Source organism: Artemia franciscana, chromosome 13, assembly GCF_032884065.1.
Source record: "Artemia franciscana chromosome 13, ASM3288406v1, whole genome shotgun sequence".
NCBI classification, from domain to species: Eukaryota; Metazoa; Arthropoda; class Branchiopoda; order Anostraca; family Artemiidae; genus Artemia; species Artemia franciscana.
In genome coordinates this window covers 46,127,048-46,154,318 of record NC_088875.1, presented here as the reverse complement: position 1 = coordinate 46,154,318, position 27,271 = coordinate 46,127,048, and the positions used below count along the sequence as shown (strand labels likewise).

At 34.9% G+C, this 27,271-nt stretch overlaps 1 protein-coding gene across 2 annotated transcripts in view; it reads left to right on the top strand.

Moving 5' to 3' along the window:
* LOC136035000 (protein jim lovell-like) overlaps nucleotides 1-27,271 on the top strand; it is a 54,700-nt gene that overhangs the window by 5,372 nt on the left and 22,057 nt on the right. The window contains exons 1-3 of one of the 2 annotated variants that reach the window (XM_065716570.1): nucleotides 8,325-8,460; nucleotides 21,183-21,396; nucleotides 23,976-24,161. In XM_065716570.1, the coding sequence (XP_065572642.1) occupies nucleotides 21,205-21,396; nucleotides 23,976-24,161 (378 nt within the window). In that variant the 5' untranslated portion in view covers nucleotides 8,325-8,460; nucleotides 21,183-21,204. Of the gene's footprint in view, nucleotides 1-8,324; nucleotides 8,461-21,182; nucleotides 21,397-23,975; nucleotides 24,162-27,271 lie in introns of those variants that run through there. The other variant, XM_065716571.1, reaches the window with a different exon arrangement.

The window sequence follows — 27,271 nt, the reverse complement described above, 5'->3', positions numbered from 1 at the left end:
CTATATAGAACGCAGTACTTTCTCCAATTATTTAGAATGATAAAAAGTCATGTACATGACTTTCTATGTCTCATTCTTTTGCAGAGCAAGCATCAATAAAGTCATACAGATGACTTTCTATATCACATACTATTACAGAGCTACTACTACTACTAACAACTCACTGTAGCACTAAGCCGCCTGAGGCCAACACAGCTATGTATGCTTTTCCAACCTAATCTATTTAAGGCCTCCCTCTTTACACCCTCCCAGGAAGTTCCCATTACCTTTAAATCTTTATTTATGACATCCTCCCAACCCAGACAAGGAAAACCTGCTTTCCATGGAGCCCCAGACAGTTGGCCAAAAAGGACAATCTATGGCAATCTATCATCCTTCATCTGCAGAATGTGGCTTAGCCATCTCAACCTTTCTTTTATTACAACCCTAGAAAGTGGGATTGAACCACATTTTTTGTACAACCAACTGTTTGAAATGCAGTCAGTCAGCCAGGTACCCAGCTTTTATACTTCATAGAGCATACATGAATAATACAGACAACTTTTATATATAGCATTTTTATAGAACAAACATGAATATGGTCATATAAATGGCTTTTTTATACCTTATGTGTGTAATTTTATATTTCTATTTCTAGAGAAAAGATGATCATTGCTAAAATATTTTTAGAAAATCCAGCTGAGGCCAACAATGACCCTCTGTTGTGAATCACTGTAAAGGAGCTTGTACAAATGAACTTCATAAGCACAATAGTTAACAAAAACATTGAAGTTCCATGGTGGGTGAAGACAGCAGTCAAATCAAGTAAGTAATCAATTGTTATGAAGATTTTATTAAAAAATGTCAATTTAAATTGTATGTTGCTTTTAAGTAGGCTTTATGGGATATTTATTCTGTTAATTATGCTAACAGGGAAAAAAAAATCTGGGTTATCTAGTTCAAAAAAGGTATCAGATGTGTTAAAGATTTGTAAAGTGAAAAATAGTGTTACAAAATTGCAATAAAAATTAAACTTCAATTTAAAGAGCAAGGGATGATGCATTAGAATATTGTCCTAAATAAAGTCATATGGATGACTTTTTAATATAGGATATGATTCTAATATAGAACAATAGGCCTATGAAAAAAGTCTTGCAGGTGACTTTCCTGTTTTTATCCTTAAACCTAAATGATGTACAGAAATGTCATACAGAATACATTATACTGCCCTAATCTTACATTAAAAAAAAGAAGAAAGGTTAAACACATGACTTTTTAATATAGGCTATCATTATATTGTAGAATAGAATGAATAAAGTCTTATAGATGACTTTTCTGGTATATTCCTTAAACTTAAATGATGCACTGAAATGTCACATAGAGGACATGATATTACCCTACTTATACATTAAAAAAATAACAAAAAGTAATAGAGAAGACTTTGTAATACAGGACCTAGCCTATGCCATTATTCTATTGTAGAACAGAGTGAATAAAGTTTTACATAGGCTATGACTTAATACTCATCACACTATAAAGAAGCAGACTAAATAAAGTCTTATGGATAACATCTTAATATAAGCTATGATTTTATTATAGAGCAGTATGAATAAAGTCTTACAGATGACATTTTTGGTGTTCTCCTTATAGATATATGATGCACTAAAATATCAAATAGAAGACATTATACTACTCTACTTACTTATAGAAAAAACAACAAAAAGTCATACAGATGACTTTTTAATACATTATTCTGCTGTAAGGCAATTGTTTTTCTGTATAGCAATTGTTTCTCTGTAAAGGTGTTTTCTCTGTATATACATATAGTGTACTAAAATGCCATATAAAAGATATTATATTGTTTCACTAAGGAGTGAGATAATGTTGGTATCAAAAGTCATTTGTGTGACTTTATTTGTATTTGTTTTATAAACAGGTGATGTAGCCCTATAAGATGCCATCTGCATGACTTCATTCATGTTTCTTATATAATGGTATGAAGTCTAAAAGGTCATCTGCATAAATTTGTTTATATTTGCTTTATAAAAGAATCATACACAAAAAGTCATCAGTATGACTTTTTATTATTCTAAATAATTAGAGAAAGCATGATATTGTCTTCTGTTTGGCTTTATACTGCATTCTAAATAGTAGTAGGCCTAAATGACAACATTCTATTGCTCATAGATAAGGAAATTATTAAATATTGTCATATGTAGGTTACCCCTACAGACCTGTCAGGTAGACACACCTCTAAGACTAGGGAATTAGTAGCTTAGAGGGTTAACCTGGGAACTTGTCAACACCTTCCTGTGTGTTTTTGGACCTATCATTGAAAGTTTCATTTTCCTTACCTAGCTTCTTTCCATGATAGCAAAAGTAGCGAAACTAGAATTTTACCTTTATAATTGTCTTTAACAAGTAATGACTGAAATATCTGCAAAGAGCAATTACCCAGATGAGAAATTGAATGGTAAACAAAGACACAAACTATGTTTTAATTCCTAGGATAGTCTATCTGACTCCTGTACTAGAGCGAGAACTTCTCCTTTCATAAAGAGAACTGATAGCCTAACTGGCAACAAGGACATTGTATTTCATAAATTTCAGTGATTTTTACCTCTAGGCTTTCTTTCATAATCAAAACCTTCATGAGGATCATACTTTGGCTCTCTATATCTTTTATCAAGGCTTCCTAATTGTAGGCCTTCTTTTTCCTTAACAAATGACATATCAGCTAGCCATTGGAGAAGTCCCATTTTTCACAAGAAAATTTCTTTTTTTTTTACTTTTATTCCTGTTCTTTCTTGATGCAACAGTGCCAATCCGAAAATTTATATTTTGTAGTTTTCGACTAAAACATCTACTAGATTGAACCCCATTTTGCTGAATGAGGCGAAAATGCGCGTATAGCAGCTTTAGCCACGGCCCAAAAGAGCAGGACTGTAGCTAAAGTATCCTATTGGAGGAAAAAAAGTGTGGGTGCCATTGAAGTAGGCTCTATTCAAGTGGTAGCTAAGAAAAGTAACTATTAACAAACATGCTACTTGGTGAATCAAAAAACATTACGCAAAAGACTATAAAAATAAGCACATATTAAACAATCATAAATTAAAGGTTCTGGTGCTAGACTTTCACTATAATTGTAAGAAATAAGCTGCTTAGACGACAGTAGTACAGCATAATTAAGCTTTTTGTTTGAGCGAAGGTAAATGTTGTATAAACTTGGCTTTTATAAACTTGACTTTTTCAGCCAGATTCACATTAATGATGTAGTACATATTACCCCTCCACTTCTACCAAACCCCCTAGCCCAATAAAGAATACCTATTATTTTATAGTGGTTATGGTTTTATTAGTATTGGTAGCATACAAGTATTGCCTTTTTCATCATCTCTCTGGATTTTCCAAGTTAATTAACTCACTTATTCCTGTGTTGCACCCTTTTGACTATCTGTATGCACATGAAGTGTTTCGACTTACTTAAATACTCCTCTGAGCATTCTCTGCAAGGCTCACCTGAAAACTCTTTGTCTTTTTGGAAAGTAAATTTTAAACACGCATACCTTTCTCAATAACATTCACTACGTGTAAACAATGAACAAATTTCATAGCTTACAGCCCTTGTCCTGAGGATTTTGGGGATCCTCAAAGACAAAATTACTGGACCTTTCAACAATGCTGAACAAAATATCTATCTTAGAATATCGATCGGATATGTTTTGGGGAATGATAGCCCTGGGGAGAACTGACTGTTCTCCATTTAATTTTGACTAATAAAAAGGGCACCGACTTCCAAAGAAATTAGCTCCATCCAATCTAAAGTTTATAGAACTATCCGCTCCATAGAAAGCTTATATGCCCCGAGCATACCCTTAGCTATGGGTTTTGGGGGATTGTTCTAACCCTAGCGATATCTTTATATAATTTTTGGACTATTTGTAGCTGACTATTGTAATTTTTGGACTATTGTAGCTATTTGTAGCTCACAATTTCAATTGAATGTTTTTTGTGAAAAAAAAGATGTCAGGAAGGGGGATTGTTGCTCTCCATCATGTTTGACTCCTGAAAGAAAACTATAAGTGTACATTTTAAATCAAATGAATCTCTTCTAAAGTTCACACGACCACCCCTTGCACATAAACCTGACATGTCCCTGGGGCATAACTTACAACCCTTACAACCAGACTTTGGGGGGGGGGGGTCTCTTCACTCTAAAAGCCATATTTTACGATCTTTAAATTATTTTTGAACAAATGGTAATCTCAAAATTTTATCGGATGAATTTATGGAAAATACGAAGTAGAGGGGGGGCCTGACCTCGAACACTTTCACTCTTAAAAAGGGAACTAGAACATCTGATTTCCAATGCTTGACCTAGATCATTTTGACTTTTAAAAAGGGAACTAGAACATCTGATTTCCAATCCAATGAGCCCCTTTTGGAGTCTATACGACCACTCTTTCTATAAATGCCTTACATGACTTTGGGGCATAACTTACAGTCCTTGCGCTGAAAGCTGTTTGGAGGGGATAGTCCATCTCAAAGACATCAGCTTTAGACCATTCAATTACGCCGAACAAAATAACTATTTTGATTAGATGTGATTAGATTTTGAGAGTTATCCGCAGATATTAGACTTTGGCAGGAACGTTGAAAATCTGAAATCTCCAAGAATATTCTACAAACTTGTGAAATTGCTTTGTCAGAGTATTATAAAGATTTCTTCCTAACGTCGTAATTTTATTGCAGATATTCGCTGCATTACCGTTCACGACAGCTTCAATTAAGCGGCGTTTTCTTCCCTGAGAAGAATAAAACTTATCTCATGTCACCCATGACTGAAGACCGATTGAACGAGATTACATTGCCTCATGTTCATAAGGAAAGGGAAATCGATGTAGATAAAGTCTTATATCATTTTAGTCAGTCAAAACCAAGACGAATGTGTTTGTCAAATTGGGCCATAGAACAACTTATTCATAAAATTGTACTATCAAAAAAGTTGTGATATTCAAGTTTCTTATGAATACTTTGTTTTACATTACTACTGTCCTTTGAAATAGGAAAACTGATTCTTTATTTGAACTTTTATTCTTTAAATTCAGGATAAGAGTAAATCAGCTACAACTTATACAATAGTTCGCTTTAGACAATTTATAACGAGGAATAATAAGTAATACATTACTACACTATAGAAACTTACTGATGGAAAAAATAGCCAAAAATGTTCAAACTGGTTTATTTAAAAAAAAAGCTTCATCATTTGAAAAAATGGTAATATCAGTATGATACTGAAAGTATTTCCGTACTTGAAATAAAAAACAATAGCTCTCAACATTCAAATGCTTATGGTCTTAGGAGCAGATATGATATGTTAATGCAAAAACATTCTTACGGCTTCAAAATTCTTTAAATATTTTGTCAATGTGTTTGAGTCACACCATATTTTTTGCTTTTTTTGCGAACTCTGGCTAACAAAGAGGAAAAACGGCCTAAAAGTTAAAAGCGTGTCATTAGAAACCTAAATTTTGAAAATATTCCCGGAGAGGGCCCCTTGACCCACTGCCTTGCTGGGGGTAACCAACCTCCCCAAGTCCCTTGGTGCTTTCACCCCCCCCCCAGTGCCTAGCTCCCTTTTGGCCAATCCTGGATCCACTACTTTGCACGTAATAATGTCTTGAGGGATTAGCAACTTGAATAGTACACGCCCTATAGCTGTCATCGGAGTACTTGGGTCTCCACTACTGACATACTGACTTACCATTTCATTGATAGTTTGTGATACAATTTAGAAATTCCTGACATGTGGCACTCTCTGGCTGGCTCGTGGCACCCCTTAGCACCCATCATTATCATGTAAGCGTTTCAGACGTTTGACCATCCTGACAGATGTTTTTTATTAAAAACAGCGGGATTTACCACTTATTCCTAAAGCATTTTCGGAGATTTTTTGTATAAATCCATCGCTTCGTTTTTTCACAAGATAGCCAAATCTTGATGGCCCAGTGTAGTTTCCGGCTGTTCCACTCTATGACTGGTCAATGGCACCCCATGGCACTAATTATCATTCCTAAAGCATTTTCAACCATTTTCTTAAAAAATAACCGTACAATCCGTAAACACTAAAATTGATCGTTTAAACGTACAGGAGAATTTCCAATAGCGTTTCCTCTGATAAGTCGTGGCACTCTGTGGCTGGACTTTGGCACCATATCCCATCGATCATTATCACTTAAGCTTTTCAGACGCATGGAATATCCTGACAGATAATTTTTCTTTAACAGTGGAACCTACCATTTCATTATTAGACCGTGATACTCCATCGGAATTCCCAGCCTATGGCCCTCTCTGGCTGAGTCATGACACCCTCTGGCACACATTATCATTCCTTCGGCATTTTCTGACTTTTATTTTATAAAAATAAGGTTTTAACTCCATTAACTTGTTTAAGTGTTGATTTATATATTGTCCTCCATTTTCAAACATCAAAACGCTTCACACCCAAACTTCGTAATATTTAGCTGCCCTGTGGCACAAATTATCGTTCATAAAGTATTTTCAGCCACTTTCCAACGAAACTAACCGTATAAACTAAAATTGATCATTGATTTTATTTGAGCAACGGGACAGTCCGTTTCATTGTTAGATTGTGATGCTCCATGACATTTCAACCCCCCTTTTTCATTATTTCCAGTGATTTTAAAAAAATTCCCCTTTATTTTTGAAAAGGACAAAGAATATTCAGCATTTTCTTGAATGAGACTTTTTCTTATTCCATTCAAACAGTGGTTTTATATATTTCCCCCTGTAAAATTAAAACCTTCTAAAATATACAGAAATTACCTTCTAAAAGAGTCTGAAAGAGAAAGAGAGAGAGAGAGAGAGAGAGAGAGAGAAATAAAAAGGCGCAAAAACCCAGAGTCAGACACTCGAATACACAAAGACAAACACGGACACAAAACAAACACACACAAAGTCAGAAATAGAGGGAAAGAAAGAGAGACAAAAATACACACACTAACACACAGGGTCACACACACGAAATTACAAATACAGGCACAGAGACAAAAACAATCACGCACAAATATACACCAAGTCAGACACACGAACACACAATGACAGATACAGAGACTAAAACGCACAGAAACACTAAAAGTCAGCAAAAAGGCACATAGAAAGAGACAAAACACCCGCACAAGCAAATAGTTTCGAATAAACGACCACACAAAGACAGACACAGAGACAATAACGCACACAAACACACAAAGTTAGACACACAGGTGCAGAGTGTGGTTTCTTCTACATCCCCTTCAACATACGCTGAAAGTTTCAACGTAATACAATCAATCGTTCTTGAAGCATTTCTGATGCGTCCGTTTGAAAACCTGTATGGGTATAATGTGTTTCGAATTAGTTTCTTACAGCTTTTAAATATCCCAAGTTTCTACTCTTAATATCCTTAGTTTTAAATGCAGTAGTAGTAGTAATAGCAGAAGAATTAATTGCAATAGCGAAAGCTTTAGTGGCAGTAGTATAATAGAAGTAGTAATAATAGAAACAGTACCAGTAGTATGAGTAGAAGCAGTAGCATCAGGTTATAAATATATTCTTTTGGCTAGTCTAACATTCCTCACAACAAGCCATGTTAGTTTCAACTTTGCCTACCAAAATTTTCCAAAGATATTGCAGTTCCACCCTTTTGACAACTTGTATAGAGGGCGTTTTTGTTTACGTTCATCTTCCCTCTTCGAATGTTCGCAAAGAATTTTCCTTTATGCCCTTAGGCAAAGTTGTGATAGTAGTCACATTTGCGGTCTTGATATTAGTAGTAATACTATTGAAGCGCAGCAGTACTTCTACCAGCATGAGATTTACCTATTACCTTTTGGTCAGTAGGACATCCCTCTCATAATGTCCTGGAAGTTTAAACTTAATGCAATTAGCCATTGCTATAACATCATCGATGTGTCCTTTTGATAACGTGTATATTCATATACTGCATATGCCTATATATTTCTTGAAAATTCCACCTTCATAACCTTAGGCACAGTGTTAATAGTAGCCATAGTACTAGCAGTGATATTATTAGTGCTATTATTGACTAGAGGCACTACTAGCAGTAGCAGTATCAACCCGTTGCTTTTGGTCAGTAGAACATCCCTCTCATCAACTCATCGAATTTCCAACTGAATAAGGTTGGCTACTATTCTATCAATGGGAATATCCATTGATGATCTACAGTTGTTGATAAACAAATTTTTCATAATTGTTAACAATTGTTGATAAACAATCAACATTCGTTCGTAAAAAAAGACTCCCATGTCGCAGCCGAGCAATTCAAATTTTTTGGAAGAAATCGAATTTATGCCTTGCTTTCTCTCCTGGAGAAAGATGCCTTATGAATAAGCTTACACTGAACTAAACCACTTCCTTTTCTTTGATGTTGATTATTGTTTGATACATACTAATATTAAAAAGGTTCACACAGTTCTTTTACTAATCATGACTGTAATGTTTTAAGTATAGTTAGCGCTCCCACAACTTCCCTTACCAATTGTATAAATTTAAGAACTTGAGAACTCAGATAGCTAAGAAATAAACTTAACTTTGTTATGAAAATTTGATCCTGAGTCTAAGTATGATATTCTTCTCCATTATAAATTCAATTTTAAGTTAGCCTATTTACAGACCCTCAAAGAGGATTCCTTTAACAGATTTTAGATAGGCTAGTTTACAGTTTGTAGCCTATGCATATGTTAGTGTCATTCATGTTAAAATTGATTTACAGTAAATTTATGACAGTTCATATAACTGAATTACTAATAAAGTAAACATCTAGTAAACACCCACTTGATGCCTTTTTTATGTTCTTTACAAATATATTAACTGCCTCTAGGCCCACCTCAAATTCAAATTTAAGCTATTTTTGAATTTTTAAGCTAAACTAAAGCTATTATAAATAATTTGGTAAAATTCTAGTTAATTGACTTCTTGCTATCTCAGAAAGGGTTTAGGTTAGGAAAATGAAACTTTCAGGGATGGGTCTACAGGCTAAAGTATGTCCCAGGGTATTTAAAGTACCCATCTTGACTCCTTCTCCCTCTAGAGGGCCTTGACCTTTGATGACCTTTAAAAATATGTGTGTAAGTGAAACCTTGCAAAATAGATATTCTGTTTAATTGAAGTACAACAAAATAGTACAACTGAAGTACAAGCAAATAGGCCTCTTATATTCATAAAGAATATAAAAAAAGGCATTGAGTGGTATGTTCACTTTATTGGTAAGTCAGTTATATGAACTGCTATGATTTTACCCAGCACTGAGAAAATTTAGTATTATTTTTTCAAAAACAAGCAATAACTCATACTTTAATTGAAAATTTATCATTGTTAAGAGCTCAAAAGTGCTTAAATTTGAATTTGAGGTAGAAGCAATTATTGTATTTGTAAAGAACATAAAAAAGGCATTAAGTAGTATGTTCACTTTATTGGTAAGTCAGTTATATGAACTGTCATAATTTTACCCAATTTACCTGTAGGCTAAATTGAATTGATGGTAACGAAACCAAGAATCAGTAAATGTATAGGAAATATATAGTCCTAATATGGGCTATATATTTAGGTAAGCTAAGTTCAGAAAGGATAGGTTAAGCTGGGTTGCACCCTCTACTTATAAAACCTCTAAATAATCATTCATTGTGCTAACACTTTCATTTATGATGCTGAAATCATCAGTATAATCTAAGTCAAGGACAGTAATACTTCCTCATTTGACTCTATGTTTTCCAAATGCCATTAGAATACAATCCTTCCTAACTCCTGATCTAATGCAAAACCAGCTGCTACCCTCATTTCCTACCTTAATTGCAGTAATGTAGTCTGTCCTATAGTAATAGGCCAATTTACCAACAGTATTGGATCTGTCCTAATCTAAGTCAACTCTTAATTATTTTATTATTGGTAGTCTGCTTGTAAAGATTGCTACCCTCATAGCACTAATCACTTTAATGTATTTTTTCTTAATCTAAGAGTGAAAATTTGGTCAGTGCTTCCTCTGCCCTTGCTAAAACTGCACTGCTGTTCTTATTTTATTTATTTTAAAATAAATATGGCCTGAGCCATAAGCTTGTTTGTTAAAAATAGACAATAAACAAAAACAACAATTTGACCCCTGGGCATTTACTGGTACCACATTAACAATTAAATCCCATAGGCTGAACACATTGTGGAAATAAACAAATGAAACAGAATGCACAAAGAGACAAAATAATGACACTCTGGATAGAGCACTGAGTAAAACAGCTTTTACAAACATCATAAACATTATGGTTCTATATATTGTCTTTCATAAAAAGAGGTTTTAATCAAAACAGTTTTAAAACTATAACATTTATTCTTGAAACAAGAAGGTCATGTAGCAAGTTCCATGATTTAATGGACCAATTTACAAAAGCACCCTTTCCAACCTTTCTTGAAACCCTTTTCTGGTACAGTTTTAATGAGTTCTCTTGACTGGATAAATAATGGCTAAACTGAAAGAAGTCACTAGAAGATAAATTATCAATACCTCTAATAATCCAAGATGCATTAACTAAATCTATTCTATCCCTCCTGAATTGCAGAGATGATAGCCTTAAACACCATTGCCTAGGATATCCACCATGTGGCTAACATGGGGATGAACTTTATTTGTGATGCAAATGCATGTTACATTTAGATTCTGGATGCAATTTTGGGTATATATTTGCACATTAGGGAGTTGGGGTATATACTCTGTGAATATATTGGTTTTAAGAAATTCTTGAATTTCTTAGAAAAACAAGGAAAGAAGTGAAGATAAAGGTTCTCAACCTGCAAAATGTCTTAACTAGGATTATTCTGCATTTTATGGAGTAAGAATTGTTTTCTTAACATGTTTCCTGATGTCCAGCTGGACTCCTAGGCATATAATACTTACCTTATGCCTTAATTCCTCCAGAGCCAATGGTGGTGCATAGGGCATCAACAAAGCCTCTCCACTTGTCCTGCATTGATGCTGCAGTGATGAGACTGTCAAATTACCCATCTGGTGGTATTCACTATAGCCTACAATCATAAGAATGTAATAACCACACCTGTTGGTAAAGGTGACCATTTAATAACAAATAGGGATAAAAACCCTTTTAATAGACAATGATTAATTTCACGAAAAATACTAGATATTTCTCTCACATATGCTGTGACTGTTATCAGTAACAATACTAAACTTTAGTATTACTACTGATGATTGTCACTGCATATGTGACCAAAATATCTAGAAATCCTAGAAATTGAAAATATTCTAGAAAAAGAAATTTCTTTTCTTTTTCTTCTCTTAAAACTTTGTCTACACCATCTGTATGTCTAAAAAGTATCATCATACTAAGTAATTTGCTACCTACAGAAATCAGGCTGATGCATCTACAGTCACTGATCTCACTCTTTTCACTTTTCTTACAGAGGGTTTTTCGAAAATTGCTTGGTAGTTCCCCTTTTTCAAAGTTATATTCACATCTTCAGTAACTTACTTCTAGCTTCACAACCACCATATTTAAGAAACTTATCCACAAACTTTCAACAGTCACAAACATTTATTCTCCTCTTTCTTCTTCTTCTTATTTGGATTAATGCAAAGACTTTATTCTCCTCTATGTTTTTTCCTGTAACTCTATCATGGTTTAGCACATTTTCTATAAATGTTCTGCCATCTCTCTTTAAGTCTATATCTTAGCCCATAGGCCATGTGCAAAATTTAGCTCATTTTTGTCCATTCACCTTTATTTGGCATGCTGAACCAACTATTGAAAAAAAATAATTAAAAACAAAGCAGTCCAGTACCAACCTAAAAGACCAACAGACAGAACCCTGTAATAAAAAAAAATTATTTTATTATAGATATTATGTTATTATTTTGAAAGATTATATTATACATTATAAAAGATTATATAAGGATTAAAAAAATATATCATTGTTGTTATAAAAGCTATTATATTATTTTTTATAATGGAAAAAAGAAATACATACCATCTCATCCCCTTCCCCCCTAATGAGGGCAGATATAACCCTGGTTAACAAACAACTGTTTTCTGATGTTTTTTTTTCTTCTATTGACCTTACTTGCATGAGGAACCAATTGTTGACAAGGAATAAGCACACACAATATTAACAAACAATAACAATTAAGATTTACTTTTTTTTTAAATTTGATCTCTGCCTTATAATATTCCTTTGCCTACTTTTGTGTATAGCATAGGGCTACATCTGGCCCCATTTGGGAGAAAGAGTGCTGGGATGCAATTGTGACACCAATGATTATTTTTTTTGAAAGAGTATTAAAAGAGAGATCTAATGGTGGTTTTTCCTGACAAATCTGATATTTGTCTTGTAAGTGCTACTGCACTATGTCTCATGTAGGGCTGCTGCATTTTGGCCTTAGGCTACTTTTGTAAAATTTAATCAAACTCATAGAAAGAAGAAAATATGAAAAAAAGTACATACCACTCAGTACTATAACACTTAATATCTGCTAAATAGCACAATTGTCACCCATAATACTTTTAATAAATTAGGTAATGTTCTTATCTATGGCCTCTTATGAACTAAATACTATAATAACAAAATTCTTATTGCATCAGATTCAGGAGATTTTCTTTTCTCAGAATTTTAGAGTTCGCTTCAGTTAAACTGTGCATTAGCCCCTTGCACAATGCTTAGTTTTAGCCCTGGCTCTGCACAAAAGTTTGCTGGTTTTTATTATTTCCTGTTCTTATTTTTCATTAACAGTTCGCTCATAAAGCTAGTTTGAATAAAAGCAATAGTTTGGCAAACTTATGTCTGTAATCTGGATCTATGTCTAGAAATAAGAATAGGAGGAGTTACACTAGGATAGAATTGTTGTAGTAGTACTTAGTATATTTGAAAAGAGTGTTGAATAGGGCATAAAATGATATTGGTGTTTGGTTATTTTAGTATTTAGTTCATAAAAGGAATATTGCCACAAAAATTACTCTCTTTTTTTTCTAGATTTATTTTAAATTTAATTGAATAATCTAATTCATATGTTATTAGTTTGTTTTACATACAATTTTAAAACCTTATGTTCTTTCTCCTTAAAAAAGTGATTTCTCTGTTCATCTGCAGCATAGGGAGAAGGGGGGGGGGAGGAAAAAAAATCATGAACCTAGGTATTTGGAACCAAAAAGCCTGGAGGCATAGACCAGTAGTGTTTGTATAAATTCTATGATGCATTTGTGAGCAGAATTAGGAAGGAAGTGAGGAATATTTTAGTGGAGTTTTGTTTATGGGTATGGGCTTCCCACTTATTTGTTCTTACCTGCATCATGATTGCCAAATATATTTTTGTAACATAGGATATATTGGAAGCATGTTTAGTGTCATAAGGAGCAAGTATATTTTTGTGTCATGAAGCATAGTAGTTGTTGATATCATGTTTTTTTTTGTAGGCCTGAAACTGGAAGTTCATGATTAGATTTGAATCAGATATAAATTGTAATCTTTTGGGGTCTTAGGCCAGTGGGTGGAATCGTAATAACATAGTCAAGAACAATAATTATAGCATTAATTTTGGCAGACTTTATATTTAAGTTGTGGAGGAACTTCCTTGAAGTAAAGAATCTGGGACTGTTTTAATTTTAGTTTTAAATTAAAAAAAAATATATAGTTATGTTAAGCATTACCAGAAGCATGTTCTTTGAAAACAGAGTCTTAAAAGTGAAAATGTGCTAAAAAGCAAATGTTCTAGAGTTTACCACATTTGGTATTGATAAATAAAAAATGAATAATCTGCTAACTTGAGAGTTTAAAATTTGACAATGTGGAAGATGGATGGAAAAATTTCAAAAAAAACAATTTGTAAAGTTGCTGATGGTGTCTTAGGGAAGAGTGCTAAGACTGCAACTAGGAATATTAGTGAAAAAGCTTTAGGTTTAATAGAGAGTAGAAGGGGTTTGTATTAGAATTATCTCAGTGATAGGTCGTATGAAAACAACAGGAATGCAAAGAAAGTGGAGAAAGCATTAAAATATGAACTAAGGAGATATGAAGTGGAGGCCATGGATAAAATTGCTGAGGATCTGGAAGATGTGGCTAGATGACATAATAGTAAAATATTATACTGGCATGTTAATAAATTAAAAGGGAGTAGCCAATCTGGACTAGTCCCAGTTAAAGGTAGAAATGGGGCCACAATTAGTGATAAGGAACAAGTTAAAGAAAGATGGGTGGAACATTTTGAGAATGTGCTAAACCAAGATACAGTTGCAGGAAAAGATATAAATGAAAATGAAAAAGTTTGTGATACCTTGGATGTGAAGGAAGATTTGTTTAGTGAGGAAGAATTAGCAACAGTACTAAAAGGATTAAAAAATAATAAGGCTCCAGGTGCTGATAGTATGATTAATGAGTTTCTTAAATATGGTGGCTCTGAGGTTAGGAATAAACTACTGAAGATTATGAATATAATTTTTGAAAAAGGGGAAGTACAATGATTTTAGAAAAACCTTAATTGAACCACTGTATAAGAAAGGTGACAAGAGTGAGTGTCGTAATTATCAAGGCATTAGTCTGTTCTCTGTAGGTAGCAAATTACTGAGTAATATGATACTTTTTAGACTGAGAGATGCTGTAGACAAAGTTTTAAGGGAAGAACAATGTGGTTTTAGAAAAGGTAGAGGATGTGTCGACCAAGTTTTCACTCTTGGGTTAATAATTGAGAAGTCCCTTTGTTGTCAAACACCTTCGGTACTCAGTTTTATCGATTATGAGCAAGCTTTCAATTCTGTTGATAGAAGAGCATTAACAAAGGTCTTATCGTTATATGGTATACCAGAAAAATACATTAAAGTGATTTGTGCTATGTACGAGAATAATACTGCTGTGGTTAAGGTAGGAAATGAGGTTAGCAACTGGTTTTGTATTAAATCAGGAGTTAAGCAGGGTTGTGTTCTATTCCCCTTTATATGGATCATTTTGATGGACTTCGTCTTAAGGAGCACAGGAAAGGCAATTGAAGACCATGAAATCAAATGGGGAGGAAAAACCCTCCTGGATTAGGCTAATGATTTAAGCATATTAGATGAAAGTGTGAGGAAAATGAATGAATTTTTAGAGGTTTTGCAAGTTCAGGGTGCTAAAATAGGCTTGAAAATTAATATTAAGAAGACTAAGTCACTAAGGCTAGGAATGAGTGAAGATGAACAGGTGACATTAGGTAACGAAAAGTAAGGTTTCGTAGGTAACGAAAGATTGATCAGGTTGGGAGCTTCAGTTACCTTGGTAGTATTATTAGTAAAGATGGTAGGAGCAGTGAAGATGTTAAAAGTAGAATAGCTAAGACTCAGGGTGTTTTTTCAAAGTTAAAAAAAGTTTGGAAGAATAGAAAGATAAGTCTACAAACCAAGATTAGAATATTGGAAGCTACAGTGATGACAGTGGTCAAATATGGTTCCGAAGCATGGGGGCTCTGAAAAGCAGATGAAAATTTACTAGATGTTTTCCAGAGAAATTGCCTACGGATTGTTCTGGGTACCCAGCTGACTGTCTGTATTTCAAACAGTAGGTTGTACAAAAAATGTGGTTCAATCCCGCTTTCTAGGGCTATAATGAAAGAAAGGTCGAGATGGCTGGGCCACATTCTATGGATGAAGGGTGATAGATTACCAAAGATTGTCCTTTTTGGCCAACCGTCTAGGGCTACATGGAAAGCAGGTCGTCCGTGATTGAAATAACCGGAACGGATCCGCTCGCTTTGGAGGAGTTGGTGGAGGGGGGTTGATTCTGAAAAATTAAAAACATGAGGTATTGTTAACTTACGAAGGAGTGATCGGATCGTAATGAAATTTGATGTTTAGAAGGATATCGTGTCTCAGAGCTCTTATCTTAAATTCCCACCGGATCTGGTAAAGGGGAAGCTGGGGGGGGGGTGGAACCTAAAATCTTGGAAAATGCTTAGAATGGAGGGATAGGGATGAAACTTGGTGGAAAGAATAAGCACAAGTCCAAGATGACTGACAAGAAGGTGACTGACATAACCGGACTGGATCCGCTCTCTTTGGTGGAGTTGGGGGGGGGGAATAATTCGGAAAAATTAGAAAAAATGTATGTATTTGTAACTTACTAACGGGTGATCAATTCTTAATGAAATTTGATATTTAGAAGTAACCCGACCAGATCTTTTTTTACATTGGGGGTAGTTGGAGGGGGAAACCGGAAATCTTAGAAAACGCTTATAAATGTCGTAGATACGTGATTGATGTAACCGTACTGGATCCGCTCTCTTCGGTGGAGTTAGGTGATGTTGTTCAGTACTTTGGCGAGTTTGGTGCTTCTGGACGTGCTAGGACGATGAGAATTGGTTGGCGTGTCAGGGAGCTGCACAAATTGACTTGATAAAGTCGTTTTCCCCGATTTGACCATCTGGGGGGCTGAAGGGGGAGGAAAAATTAGAAAAATTGAGGTATTTTTAACTTACGAGTGGGTGATCGGATCTTAATGAATTTTAATATTTAGAAGGACCTCGTGACGCAGAGCTCTTATTTTAAATCCCGACCGGCATTAAGCCTCTGATTTTCCTTTAAAGCAATCTATTGATTCTCAGGATTTTGCTAGGGCTCATACTATATGGGCTCTTGGCTCTTCCGACCTCGTCACAAGTGCCATATGAGCTGTTAGCTCTTTTTTGAGTTCTGTGCTAGATTTTACCATCTCACACTAGATTTAACCTATTGTATTGCTAAAATAGCAAGCACTTTGAGGTAATCATTTTTGCTGTATGGGTTATCTACTCATTATTATACGCGCCATTTAATAATAATGCATAAATTTTGGCCTTTTTTACTATACATAGGAATATTCCATAGAAATTTTAACATGATTAACCCACAAAATTGTATGATCGTACCGAAAAAATACCAACTATATACTATACTATCAGTGCTAGCTTTGTAAGTGATTTTGTTTGGAGATTAATGGCATTTGGAAATATGAGCTTCCATGTCTTAATATAAACAATCCTTGCTAAAAAACAAGAGCTAAGAGCTCATATGGCACTTGTGACGAGGCCAGAAGAGCTAAGAGCCAAGAGCTCATATGGTATGAGCTCTAACAAAATTCTTTAACAAACTTCATTTTTTCTAATTTTTCCTCTCCCTTTAGTCCCCCAGATGGTCGAATCTGGAAAACGACTTTATCAAGTCAATTTGTGCAGCTCCCTGACTCGCCTACCAATTTTCATCGTCCTTGCACGTGCAGAAGCACCAAACTCGCCAAAGCACTGAACCCCTCCCCCAACTCCCCCAAAGAGAGTGAATCCAGTACGATTACGTCAATCACGTATCTACGACAATTGCTTATTCTATCCACCAAGCTTCATCCAGATTCCTCCACTCTAAGCGTTTTCTAAGATTTCCGATTTCCCGCTCCAACTCCCCCCAATGTCAACAGATCTGGTCGGGATTTGAAATAAGAGCTCTGAGACATGGATTCCTTCTAAATATCAAATTTCATTAAGATCCGGTCACCCGTTCTTAAGTGAAAAATACCTCAAGTTTTCTAATTCTTCCAAATTAACACCCCCCAGCTCCTCCACAGAGAACGAATCCGTTCCAGTTATGTCAATCACGTATCTAGAACTTGTGCTTATTCTTCCCATCAAGTTTCATCCCGATCTCTCCACTCTAAGCGTTTTCCAAGATTTCTGTTTCCCTCCTCCAACCCCCTATGTCCTCGGATCCAAGTCAAGTCAAAAATGGAGCATCTGAGACATAAGATCCTTCTGTATATCAAGTTTCATTAAGATCTGATCACCTATTCGTCAGATAAAAATACCCCAATTTTCACGTTTTCCAAGAATTCCGGTTTTCCCCTCCAACTTCCCCCAATGTCACGGGATCTGGTCGGAATATAAAATAAGAGCTTTAAAGCACAAGATCCTTTTAAATATCAAATTTTATTAAGATCTGATCACCCGTTCGTAAGTTACAAATACCTCATTTTTCCGAATTACCCCCCCCCCCCCCCCCAACTCCACCAAAGAGAGCGGATCTGGTCCGATTATGTCAGTCACGTATCTTAGACTTGTTTTTATTCTTCCCATCCATTTTCATCCTGATCTCTCCGCTTTAAATATTTTCTAAGATTTCTGGTCCCCTCCCCCAACTGCCCCCCCCAATGACGCTGGATCCGGTTGAGATTTAAAATAAGAGATCTGAGTTACGAGGTCCTTCTAAATATGAAGTTTCATGAAGATCCGATCACTCTTTCGTAAGTTAAAAATATGTCATTATTTTCTAATCTTTCAGAATTAACTCCCCCTCCAAATTCCCCAAATAGAGCGGATCCGTTCAAATTATGTCAATAACGTATCTAAGACTTCTGCTTATTTCTCCCACCAAGTTTCGTCCTGATCCCTCCACTCTAAGCGTTTTCAATGATTTAGGTCTCCCCCCAATGTCACCAGATCCGGTCGGGATTTAAAATAAGAGCTTTGAGACACGATATCCTTCTAAATATCAAATTTCATTGAGATCCGATCACCCGTTCGTAAGTTGAAAATACCTCATTTTTTCTAAGTTTTCAGAACTAACCCTCCCCCCCAACTACCCCAAAGAGAGTGGATCTGTTCCGGTTATGTCAATTATGTATCTAGGACTTGTGCCTATTTTTACCACCAAGTTTCAACCCTATCCCTCCAGTCTAAGTGTTTTCTAACATTTTAGGTTTCCCCCTCCCAACTCCCCCCCATTGTCACCAGATCCGGTCAGGATTTAAAATAAGAGCTTTGAGACACGATATCCTTCCAAACATCAAATTTCATTAAGATCTGATTAACCGTTCGTAAGTTAAAAATACTTCATTTGTTCTATTTTTTCCGAATTAACCGGCCCCCGACTCCCCCCAGATAGTCAAATCGAGAAAACGACTATTTCTAATTTAATCTGGTCCGGTCCCTGATACGCCTGCCAAATTTTATCGTCCTAGCCTACCTGGAAGTGCGTAAAGTAGCAAAACTGGGACCAACAGACAGACCGACAGAATTTGTGATTGCTATATGTCACTTGGTTAATATCAAGTGCCATAAAAAATAGTTAAAATTGCTTGTATCTAGAATAACTAAATAAAAAACGGGCTTTTTTCAACTGATAATAAGAAACAACATTGAAACTTAAAACAAACATAAATTTTTCCACATATTAAGAGGATACCTCCTACTCAATCCTTCAAATGTTATATATAAGTTTTTTAGTGACTTAAAAATCATCTTTTTACAATTCATCAGTACTTGTGTTTCAGTAGTCGTTTTTAAAAAGTTGGGACAAAAAGTCAGACCAGCGTAAAGAGCAAGGGATTGGGGGGGGGGGGTAACTCCCTCTCCCCACCATATACGGAATGTTTGCTGTTCGTTCTCAATTTCAATGATGCTCCTTACTTTCAGTGAAAAAAACTGCTTTTTTTCATATTTAATTTCTAATTTTTTAGTATTTAATCTCTAATTTTTTATATATTTAATTTCTTTAAATCAAGCCCTGACCTAACCAAGATATGATGAGGGCTACTGGCCCCAAAAACTCTACTCCTGGTTTCTTGCCGTTAAATTGTGTGTATCAATAATTGTAAATTAATTGGTAGTGTTCCATCTTTCTGTTTTTCTGCTTAAGAATTAAAGTTCACTACTGAAATTTGGATGAATGGAAAGGGATTTTACTGTTTATATGGATGGAAATTCTGCATGGTTTTCGATCTTCTATGTAGCTTAAGCAGTCAAAACCTTTACATTAGGATTCTCTGATATTTAACTACATTGTATTTGTATGTTTTAGCACATTGAAACATTGTAGATAAATAGGAAAAGAGAAATATTCCCTTTTCCAATTTCTGAATCAAAGCTTCTGTAATCAAAGCTTGCACTTGCCTGACTCCTCCCCCCCCCCCTCCCAAGAAATTTCCTTGGAAGGCTCAAGAGGTATAGCTAACAAGAAGGGGGCAAGGGGGACAGCTGTCCCTGGGGGCAGCCTCTCAGGAGGCACTAAACTGAGACCTTTTTTTGTCAATAATATCACCAACTTATATTATGCTAGTGATGGTGTAGTGTGTTTGTGTGTGTGTGGGGGGGGGGGGCAAAAATCAACACTGCCCCTGGGTGCTGAAAACCTTAGCAACAGCTCTGTAAGGCTCATGATGCATTGCTTCGCCTTTGCCATCTCTGTGCTGCTATTGAATATGTGGATGTTTGACATTCGTATTGAAAAAGATTTTTGCATTGGGAGGTGCACTATTACACCCTGTCCCCTTCCCCCGTTAGCACCCATAATAAAGGCCTAGACCAAAATTTTTATGGGAATCAATAGGATTAGATACCAATTCCTTCCACCCCTTTCCCTTTCTCAAAGGTCATTCTGTATTTATCTGAAGGTTCAATGATAGTTAAGACATTTGTGTATTAAAATGCACTCTTTGAGTCGTCTACCCCCGGCCCCCAGCTACGAAATACCCCTCCTTCATAATAGCTAATCCTTGTAAATGGACTGCCTATCTCAGAGTTTTCAATTAATAGGAACTTCGTCCTTTTTGGGGCAAAATCATAGATTGGTGCGAGAAAACGGCAGGAAACTCCACTTTCCCATGGCATCATCTTTTTGATTGCTTAAAAAGCATAATATAATTTTTAATTTTTGTTCAAGTGAGCCCCCTCTCAATTTCCTGTGCCATTGGTTTGGTATGACTGCCCCTGGGAAGATCGAAAAAAACAACAGCAACAAATAAACGAACATGCATTTGAGATCCTTCTTGTAAAAAACACAACATCCCATATTTTTGTAGATAGGAGCTTGAAACATCGATAATAGTGTTCTCTAACATACTGAATATGAACAGTGTCATTTTCATTAAAATTGCTTTACTTTTTGGGAATGTTTCCTTCTTTTTTAAAAGTAAAGCAAAATTTTTAAGGCTTTTTGCTGTTGATGGGGAACATTGAACTTCATGAGTTTTATATGTTTAAAACGAGCATTAAACACCTATTATTTTTATATATTGATTGCTTTGAAATACTTTTTTTTTAGTTTTGGTTACAATTCAGAGAAGTTACTTCTTTCTTACAGTTTTTTACCATAAACTGTTTGATTAGCATAAGTAATTGAATAATCAATATAAATTGAACTTTCTAGCTATCAATGAACAAAGGAGAGAATGTCAGTAAATGACAGCCAGCAATTTTGTCTACGTTGGAATAATTTCCAAAATGCAGTTGTTTGTCAGGTGGCAGACCTACTAGACTTAGGACTGTTGACAGATGTCACCCTAACTGCTGAAGGAAGGAATCTGAAAGCACATAGGATAGTTCTTTCAGCATGCAGTTCTTACTTCAAAGATCTTTTCAAGGTAAATTTTCACCCTTTTCTCATTAATAACCCAAAGTACTGAAATTACAGTACTTTCTAAAATTAGTAGAAGTATGATTCTGCAAAAAAGAAAATTTTTAACCTATACCCCTAGAGGTCAACAAATTAAAAAAAAGGTAGCATATTAATGGAACTCCAAACACTTTTTAATAGCTTTTGGACATTCAAAGAAAAGTTTTTGTTTAAATTGAAAGTGGTGAAGACAGTAAGTTTTGAATTATGTTTTCCAGAATTTCAATTAGTGACTTAAAACAACTGCTCTTCCAGTCTATTGTTTTTACTTCAAAAATTTATCAATGTATATTTGAATCTTCTTTCTATTGATAACCAAAAATGCAGAAAATTGCAATACTTTATAATATGGGGAAGAGGATATTTTATTTTGATGAAAAAGAAAAATCTGGTTGAAGAACGAAACATTCTCCCTTTCAAAAAAATGCATGCCCACAAGGGAGGAAAGTAAACCTAGATTTGGCCTTTGAAAAAAAAATATTCAAGAAGTAACAAATAATGTGGTATTCAGCAAAGATAAAACACTTTACTGAACAAAATCTATTTTTAAATAGTTAGCCTCTTTGGAGATTTTCTTTAGACTTGCAAAGAGTTCCATGGCTATATCAATGGGAGGGGGGAAGCAACCCCTCCAAAATTATTTGCCCCCCTCTAGGTTTTGATATTACCCCTTTTCCAGTATTTTCATTTAAAAATGAGAATTATAGTACTTTCGCTGACAAAAGATGAAAAGAACCCCCCCCCTCTCTTTTTGGTGAACTGACGCCACTGCACAATTTCTGCTTTGCACTTGAAATGGATAATCTAACAGTTTATGGTAATGAACTAAGTAAGGAGCAATGCAGCTCAATAGTAACCAAAACTTTCAGAAACAGAGTCCTGATAGCAATAGACACTTCAAAGGAGTGGAATTTTGATGCCTATACAAAATATATAAAGTTCATCCAATTTAATGGTGCTCATCAAAAGTTACGAGCCTGAGAAAATTTACCCAGTTTTTGGAAAAGGTTACCCAGATCTTGATGAAAATCACTCCATCAAATTCAGCATACCAGAGAACCAAACTGCGAAGGTTTTAAGCTCTTATGTACAAAAATGTGGAATTTTGTATTTTTTGTCAGAAGAAAGGTCTAGGATATATGTTTTTTTTTTTTTTTTTTTTTTTTTTTTTTCAGGGATGATCGTGTCGAAACAGTGATCATATAAGATTGGGAGAAGGCTCGTGTGATTAAAAATCAAAAGCTCCAGTGCCCTTTTAAGTGACCAAAAATATTGGAGGGCAGCTACTCCCCCTCCCAAGACAAGTTTTTCCTCAAAATCACCCGATCAATATTTTGAGATAGCCATTTTGTTCAGTATTGTCGAAAAATGTAATAACTATGTCTTTGAGGATGACTTAACCCCCCACAGTCCCTGGGGGAAGGGCTGCAAGTTATGAACTTCGCCCATTGTTTACGTTACTATTGGTTATTGGAAAGTATACACGTTTTCAGGGGGTATTCTTCTGGTAGGGGGGGGGGGTACGGTGGAGGCCCTGTCAATGGAGGAATTTTTCATGGAGGAAAGGAATTTTCCATGGAAGGGGAGCCGGATTTCCCAGCATTATATAAAAAAACGATCAGAAATTAAATAAAAAAAAAGTATTTTAACTGAAGGAAAGGAGCAACATTAAAACTTAAAACGAACAGAAATTATTACGTATTATCTCGCTCTTTACGCTAAAGTTGTTTTTAGTACTTTAAAAAAGCTATTTATTCTAATTAAACGGCCTTTGTGATACAGGAATCATTCTCAAAGAATTGGGACAAAATTGGAACTTTAGCGTAAAGAGTGAGGTATTGGCTAGGGGGTGTCTCCCTTCATATACCTAATAACTTCTGTTCGTTTTAAGTTCTAATGTTGCTCTTTACTTTCAGTTGAAAAAAACTTTTTTATTTATTTAAATATCTTAAAGAAGAAGCATAAGATAATGAAATTTTGGCAAAACTCAATATGAAAGGATACAAAATTATACTAAGGAATGTGTACATGTGCCAAAACCTCCACATAGAAGTGCACAATTTTATTGACTAATCATGGGTATCATGGGTATTGAAAGAAGGCACTCTCTAGCTAACCTGATGTAGCGAAATATCAGAGATTTTTTGTAGAAGTTTTAGTATCATTATTGTTTCTATTTTTTGTTTTTATTGTTATTTGTATAATAAAGTTCATAAAGAACAAATAAAGGGAAAAATCTGAATGAAGAAACGAACAAACGGGACTACGGCCAGTGGAAAGAAAAGATAAAAACCAAATCGACGCGAATTTATCAAGTAAACCATCGTCACCGCTTGACTCAAGCGTCATACAGGCTCCTGACGATCAATCATGCTTGAATCAATTGATTGACGGGAAGCTTAGGATCAAAATGATTGACCGTCCCGGGTCTCCTTAAAACGTTAATTAAAAAACGTGAGTGATCAAGACAAGCTTTTTTCTATTTTGTATTGTGTTTATGCTAGTTTGATAAAGCAAAAATTAATTACTTTTTATTATGTCATCCAGGATCTGCTGATAACCCAACATCCCGTGGTGATTGTTCAGGACGCAACATATGATAATCTATCAGCGCTGGTTAGTTTTATGTATAAAGGTGAAGTACAAATATGCCAAAGTCAACTGCCTAGCCTCTTAAGAACTGCTCAAATACTAGCAGTTAGAGGTCTTGGTCAAGTGCCTCCTAAATCGGATGTAAGTACACTAATTATATATAGCATAATAATACGTATATAGTGAAATGTAATATACATATAATAGTATATATGTATGTTATAATAATACAGTTACAAATAATTGTTATAATTCTCATAAAAGTATATGTAGTCTAAACTTTTTAGAGGGGTCATAAATATTTTAGGGGGAGGAGTTACACCAAACATAGAAAGAAGTTGTTTGTTGTCGGTGAAGGGGGGCAAAATTATCAAACAGAAAAAGGTTAATTAACTGGCAATTGTAGATGGATTCTGGAAAAAAGCAACTTGGACCACAAAGTCTAAAACAATCTTTTATTTCAGAACAGCGCCTTTGATAAGAAATTTGAAGCTAAATGGCCTTGCCCTAGTCGAGGGTTAAAGGCATTAGTAAATGGTTAAGGCATTAGTGCTGCTTTAAGGTCAAAGTGCTGCTTTGATAAGAAATTTGAAGCTAAATGGCCTTGCCCTAGTCGAGGGTTAAAGGCATTAGTAAATGGTTAAGGCATTAGTGCTGCTTTAAGATCAAAATGCTGCTTTGATAAGAAATTTGAAGCTAAATGGCCTTGCCCTAGTCGAGGGTTAAAGGCATTAGTAAATGGTTAAGGCATTAGTGCTGCTTTAAGGTCAAAGTGCTGCTTTGATTAGAAATTAGAAGCTAAATGGCCTTCCCCTAGTCGATGGTTAAAGGCATTAGTAAATGGTTAAGGCATTAGTGCTGCTTTGATAAGAAATTTGAAGCTAAATGGCCTTGCCCTAGTCGAGGGTTAAAGGTATTAGTAAAAATTTCACGAATGAATTATTAAAACAGTTAGCATAGAAAAGTGCTGACATCGATTGTTCATCTTCCTGTTCCTAACAAAGGAGTTAGCAGCAGAGGGTCCGTGTGTGCATTATTGAGTATTCTCCGACAACGTGACAACACTGGCAACTTATAATCTTTTTAAGAGTCCGAATCGTTCGAATCTAAATAGCATTAGCAAAATAGATGGCATTATCACGTTTAAAGATCATAAAATGACGACTTTTCGGCTTTGACAGGCATGACGAATGCACTAAACAAATTCAGAGGAGAAAAGTCCTTTTTACTTTCACTAACTTCTTCTCTTCTTTGCACTACCTGGGCAACGAACTGGCAATACTAACATGTCAAACTAGCCAATGGGTGCCATTTAGCAATTTAGTGCTAAAAGCATCTCCTATTTTAAATCCCCCATTTAAAATATTCCATAATAACAATTTTTGTACCCAAATATTTATGTTTTTGTTCTAGCAAGTGCTGCTTTAAGGTCAAAATAATTTAGTAAAAAGAAATTTTAATTTCTTACGCAGGAAATCCAGCGTCTTTTTGTTATCAAAGTAGTTTTTTTTTGTAGTGATAGACTGGTAGTATATTTACTTCTTTTGTATAAAGAAGGCAGCAAGTTCATAACTGATCAAATTTTATATGCAAAAAAGTCTATATAAACACGGGTAGATTCAAGGCCGTATCCAGGGGGTAGGGGGCAACCCCCCCCTCTATAATGTTTGTCCGACTCGTAAAAACGTAACAAAATGGTTATGAACATATTTATGATGCGTTTTTTAAACGTTTTTTGTACTGATCCACGTAGGAAAAAGAAGCTATTTGACTTACTTCGATGAGAACACCAAAGCAACTGCAAAGAAAGTATAAAAATTGAAATTAAATATATTATTCTGTTACGAAATAGTCCTCTTGTTAGCTATTATTGAAGCAACTCGTTTTGGTCTAGTAATTTAGTCCCTTGGTGATTATTCCCTTATTGACTATTGGTTCATTTTTCAAAAGACCATCATAAATCAAAAGACCATCATAAATTGGGTCAATATTTAAGTTTCCCATGTTCCTATTTACTGAAAGATTAGTAAACATGTTTTTTAATTTTTATAGCCTCCCTCGCCCACTGAGAAAAACTTCTATCATTAGGAATAGCTTTGGCCTCATCAAATGGTACAAAATGTTCAGGATGAAAGAAAATATATTGTAGCCAGAGCCGAAACAAAAGTTTCAGGAGATTTTCTTAATTAGAGGGTTTTTTTCTATTGAGTTGCGATGCTCAATAAATGCTTCAATAAATTTTTTGTGAGTTCTACCATTATAAAACTTTCCACAAGAACAAGGAATTTTATACACCCCACTAACTAAATTTCCCCAGGTTAATTCCTTCCCAGAATTAAGGAAACCACCCATTGGAAATATGTATCAAAGTTATGTTTATGCAAAATTCGTTTAAGCATCTTCCCCAAAACAGGTACATAAGGCAAAGAAATAAACTTATAGACACATTTAATTATGAAGACTGCAAAACTCAAATAAACTTATTATTATGTTTAATGCGTCTATTTTTTATTATTTTATCGGTAGGTTTAATCAAGCAACTCTTACAAAATAAAATATCCTTCAAATACAACAATTCAAAATCGAGAAACTCCTGGGAACAAATTCTGAAAGATTTAACCACCAGTGAAATCACAGTCCCTCGCTTCACCGAAACAGGGTGGAACGGGTGAAAATTCAAATATCTGTCATTTTGTATAGGCTTTCTATATATTGAGAACAGTAAGTAGAAATTATTTTTAATTAATAAGATATCAAGAAAAGGTAGTTAAATTTTATATTTACTGTAAATTGTATATTTTTGTCAAATCTATTTAAATATTTACGGGAAATATGTAATGAATCTAAACCGTGTTTCCAAATGGAAACTACATCGCCCATGAATCTGCCCCAGAAAACAAAGGGAGAGCCTAAAACTGTGTATAGCGGAGGTATCGATAGAGTCCATGGAAAGATTTGCCAACAAAGGAAAGAGGGATGCCCCCATAGGCAAACCAAACAAAAGTTTGTAAAATTCACCTCTAAAACCAAAATAAAAAGAATATTCATTTACCAAATTCATAATGACATCAATATCCAAACTAGCCAAGGTCACATTTTGTATCAAATCAAAGTGCTTTTATAATTTAATCCTTGATTTAAGTTGATTTGATTGATTTGATTTAATTTAATCCTTGAGTGCTTTTATAATTTAATTTGATCTTCGCTTTTTTCACACTATAGTTCGAATGCATGGAAGAATGCATCAAAAC